General features: G+C 52.0%; 1 protein-coding gene across 1 annotated transcript; it reads right to left on the reverse strand.

Moving 5' to 3' along the window:
• Positions 1-362: 362 nt before the first annotated feature.
• On the reverse strand, positions 363-4,290 carry Btg2 (BTG anti-proliferation factor 2). The gene is made up of 2 exons (XM_003474820.5): positions 4,047-4,290; positions 363-2,786 (listed from the first exon to the last, which is right to left on the reverse strand). Exons 1-2 carry the CDS (start codon positions 4,186-4,188, stop codon positions 2,452-2,454), a joined length of 477 nt encoding a protein of 158 aa, XP_003474868.1. The 5' UTR covers positions 4,189-4,290; the 3' UTR covers positions 363-2,451.
• Between the last annotated feature and the right edge of the window lie 251 nt (positions 4,291-4,541).

The raw sequence follows: 4,541 nt of genomic DNA on the forward strand, positions 1-4,541 counted from the left end.
TTAGCAGCATGGTGATCATGTGGTAAATTTCAAGTTCTGCTTGATGGGATTTTCTGGAATTTTCTTTTCCTGAATAATTTTAAGATGCGGTTGGTTGAACCTGTGGGCATATAACTCATGGATCCAAATTGAGTGCATAGAACTAAGGACAGTGAAGAAGCAGATACATTCGATAGAGCCCCAGGAAGACACCAGAATAGACTAGAAGCCAGTTACTCGTAGCATTCTCTCAGGGAGCTTCTAGGGAAGACCAGATGCCTGGACAGAGCCAGTCACACACCTAGAGTTATCGTTCAGACCATCTACACAGTACTGGCTGCCTGAGTGCAGCTGAAGAGGAATACAATGACACATGCAAGAAATTTTACCTTCTCTCCATCACAGACTTCATCTGCTACATTTTTATTAAAGTAACAAAAAAAAGTACATTTATCCATAAAGCTGTACAATCTTCCATATAAAAACACTATGGTACAATTAGTAACCTTTGTCTTTTCCATCAGAATAGCTTACAAACATACTATTATTTATTTTTACTTAATAGAGACAGGCCTGCTCAACAGTCCGGCTCTGGGGGTTTGTTGTTTTTAAAGTGAACATCAACAAAAAGAGAGAAAAGATTAAGCATGAGACCACGAGAGGCTGCTCCTAAGAAGGCAGGGACATGTTTGCACATGGAGAGGCAGGAACCCAATCTGCAGTGATTCACAGCTTTGTTTCAACCCACAGGCCAGAAAAGAGCGCCTGGGATTGTGGGTCTACAGTTAACCTTAAAGCAATAAAGACTGGAAGCAGGGTCAGAGAAGGCAGCAGAAAGCTAAGGGTTGGAAGGGAGAGTGTTTGGTAAGTAGCACCTTTGAGTCAAAACTGAGTATTAGGACATTCAGATAGGACTGGCAATAGGTAGGTAGGGGAGGGGAACTTGGAGTGCAGGTTGGGAGGAGCCCTAAGGGGGAACAGTAGGAGGGGAGCCAGGGTGACCAGATGCTCTTAGCTTTTGCCTTTCTTAAGGTGATCCATTTGGGAGACTCCAGGCAGTCTGAGGGCCCCTCATCAATGTCACTGAGAAAATGAAAGGGATTATCTTCCCAGTGTAGCTTTCTATTCTTCTCCAGTCCGGGACAGTAAATATTGCACAAGCCTACAGATAGATTTGGATTTTACTGAGAAGGACATCAAGCTCTCCCACAGGTACTCTAAGCACCAGGGAGAAAAAACAGTGCCAGAGGTTTGGCTTTTAGTGTCAGCCCCACAAGAATACCAGGTAGTCCTGCTGAGCACAGGCACTCTTTCCCCTTCAGCCCAGGAAGACCTGCAAGGTCAGACCCACATCGCCTGGCTACAGTCTCTATGGAGGGCAGGTGAAACGGGTCTCTAACACAGGATCACTAGCAGGTGCTGGGAGCCAGTTCTCCAGAGTCTCCAGGGACCTTGGGAATTTATTGCACAGTGATTAAGAACTCTTGTCTTAGAAAACTGGGTAGTTCCAAGACTCAACCAGAGGGGAGGGAAAGGAATATTGTGCTTTAGCAAAGAAGGCAGTAATAAAAGACCTGGAGTTCCTTATAGTTTTTGAGACACCTCTCAAAGGAATAGCAGCAGCACTCGGACTTTCATGTGGCTCCAAAAAAGAAGCATGTTGGCCAAAAAACATCCCCAGTGGACACTCTTTGGATCCCAAAATTTCATTGCAAATCATCCCCAAATTATTCGCCACACATACACACAAAGCAGCATGCAGCAAAATGAAGGTTTTGCACACCAAATTCTCTTCTACCCTAACACCAAAGATCTCCAACCCCTGTGTCAACACCCTCTTTGCCCCATAAGCTTTAGAATCCTAGCTGAGAAGCAAGCTCTACAGGCCCCTGAGGGTAGAATTAGAAACTGAATCTTGATTTCAAGAAAGGTTGTTCTGGACAGAAGGAATAAGAAGAGGCCTTTTCACTCTGCCCAATCTCATCAGAAAAATAAGAAAAGACTAGGCAACAATGTTATTGAAGTTCAGGCGAAATGCCCCTGAGTAAGAAGGAGCCAGGCAAACTCAAGTCCTGGTTGGAGAGAGTCTGAACTCTCCCACACCCAGGCCAGATCCTGACCCCTCTTATTCACAGTTGCTAACCTCACCTGGGGTACTGGCCAACCTTCTCTGGACACCCTGGCTTGGCCACTCCCCTCCCATAGGCAGACACTGGCTCACAGATTCCTGTGCACAACAGTTCTCTCCAAAGGCACCTGGGGAGGCCACTTCCTAGCAGCTCCCTTTAAGGATTTTTTTTTTCATATAAAAAACTTTTGGTTTTTTTTCTTCCTCTTTTCTTAAAAAAAAATAATATATATATATATATAAATAGCTCTTCATTTAAAAATAGTTCCCCAGGTTGAGGTATGCAGTGGCCTGTTGTCACAGCTCAATGAGTACAGTAGAATACAGGGTCAGGGAGTGGGGGTCTAGCTGGAGACTGCCATCACGTAGTTCTTCGAGGGGCTGCTCCTGCCCAGCATGATTTGGTTCTTACAGGTGAGGAGCCCACAGGAGGCAGCCACTGGAGCCTCCTCATACAGGACACAGATGGAGCCATCCTCTCCTATGCGGTAGGACACCTCGTAGGGGTCCACCCACAGGGTCAGCTCACTGGGCAGCAGCTGGTGTAGCTGGGGCTGGCTGAGTCCAATCTGGCTGGCCACCTTGCTGATGATGGGGTCCATCTTGTGGTTGATGCGGATGCAGCGGTAGCCAGAGCCCTTGGATGGCTTTTCAGGAAACCAGTGGTGTCTGTAGTGCTCTGAGAAGGGAGGACAACAGCAGACATTCCTGGTTAGAGAAGCCAGACCGTGGATGTGATCACAATCCTGGGGTGAGAGTGAAGGCTCAGGAGGAGAGGAAGGAACTCGACTATTTTAAGTAAGGGAGGTACTAATTTCTATTGGGCCCTTCTAAAACCCTCTTGCCACATAGCAGAAATTTCATGGGAGCTGTTGAGACTCCTCAGTCTTTTCCAGACCAGAGGGAGGCTGTGTGTGTGTGGGGGGGGTCTCAGAGCTCTGGGGTGCTTGCCAGTGGCCAAGTGGATTGCTTTTGGCACATCCCCTAGTGTAAGGAGGGAAGGGCGTGCCCAGGGCTGGTATGTTCTGGCAGGGCCTCTGGAGATCTGTGAGCTGAAGTTTCAAAGCCGTGAAGGCAGTCAACACTGTTGGATTCACAGCAAGTTACCAGACCACCTATCCTGTCCCCAGTGCACCTCCTGCCTTACTTTGGAAGAGTCTGAGATTCATGGCAATGGCCAAGGGACAAGAAATGAGTTGTTTTGGTGAAACAGCTGTTGCTCCTCCCAAGGCCAGATCTGTGCCTGCGAGTTCAGAGATGGCTATCACTGCCCCAGACAGCAGGACAGCCGCTAGAACAGCTGGGAGATGGGTCTCTTCCCAGCCAGCCTGCTGCTTATCTCTGGTCAAGCTCCCTGTCACACCCCCCCCCCCCGCTTCCCCCCAATACACACTAGCTACAGGCTTTCTTCTGTACCACAATAGGTGGCAGATGGCTAACAGGGACCAAAGAGAGCAAATACACAGCGAGCCTGGATTCCAGCTTGGGGTGGGCAGACAACGCGGCTGGGCCTCCAAGGTGCTGAAAAAGCTCAGCTACTAATACGGATCCCGGCCCGCTGGAAAGCCTGCAGCATTCCGTGAGGGTCTCGAGGTCTGAGGTCTTGAGGTCTCAAGTGTCGAGAGAGGAACTATAGCCGGCACTCTGAGCCGCAGGCACACCCTCTTCCGGGGTCTAAGCCGGGGTCTTGGGAACTCAGGGTTGGGTCTGCGCCCCTTGGAGAGCAGAGGGACGCACTCCACTGGAACCACCACATACCGAGACCCAGCATCCGGGAGGGGGAGCTGGCTCAGGAGTTGGGAAAATGCGGCTGTCCCAAGAGTCGAAAGACAGCAACCGAGTCGGGGAGAACCTCGCGTGGGAGACCAGGAAGAGGAGATAAGACAGCCCAGGCAAGGAGGACGCGAGTCGCTGGCTCCAGGCCCCGGCGCGCGCTCACCTGTTAGTGCCTCCTGGAGCGCCGCGCTGAAAACCTTAAGTCGCTGCTCACTCACGCAGCCTCGGGTCCTCAGGAGGCTGGAGAGGAAGCCCACGGCGGCGGCGATCTCCGGGAGCATGTCGGTTCTCTTCCCGTGGTTCATGGTGCTCGCTCACGGATCCGGGTTGGCAGCGGTCCGCCGTGGACTGGGCCAGCTAGCTGAGACCCTAGCTCCAGGCCAGCTCTCTGGGTTCTGCCGGGGTTTTCCCCGGCGCGGCCTTTCATACCGTTCGCCAGGCGGGGGGCCGGCGGCGACGCCCATTGGCTGAGGCCGGCGGATGGGGGTGGGGACACTGCCGCCCGCCACGCCCCCGCCGCCCCCGCCCCCTCCTCCCGGGCGCTGAGGTCATCGCCCGCTGACGTGAGTGCTGGGAACCTGCGTTGGGCTACGGAGCTCCGGGAGGCGAGCGGGGAAGGCGCGAGGCGGGAGGGGCCGGGAGCTGCTGGCGGAGGAAG

The sequence above is a fragment of the Cavia porcellus genome, unplaced genomic scaffold (assembly GCF_034190915.1).
Source record: "Cavia porcellus strain 051 isolate PalLab524CR breed Dunkin Hartley unplaced genomic scaffold, mCavPor4.1 scaffold_29, whole genome shotgun sequence".
NCBI lineage: Eukaryota > Metazoa > Chordata > Mammalia > Rodentia > Caviidae > Cavia > Cavia porcellus.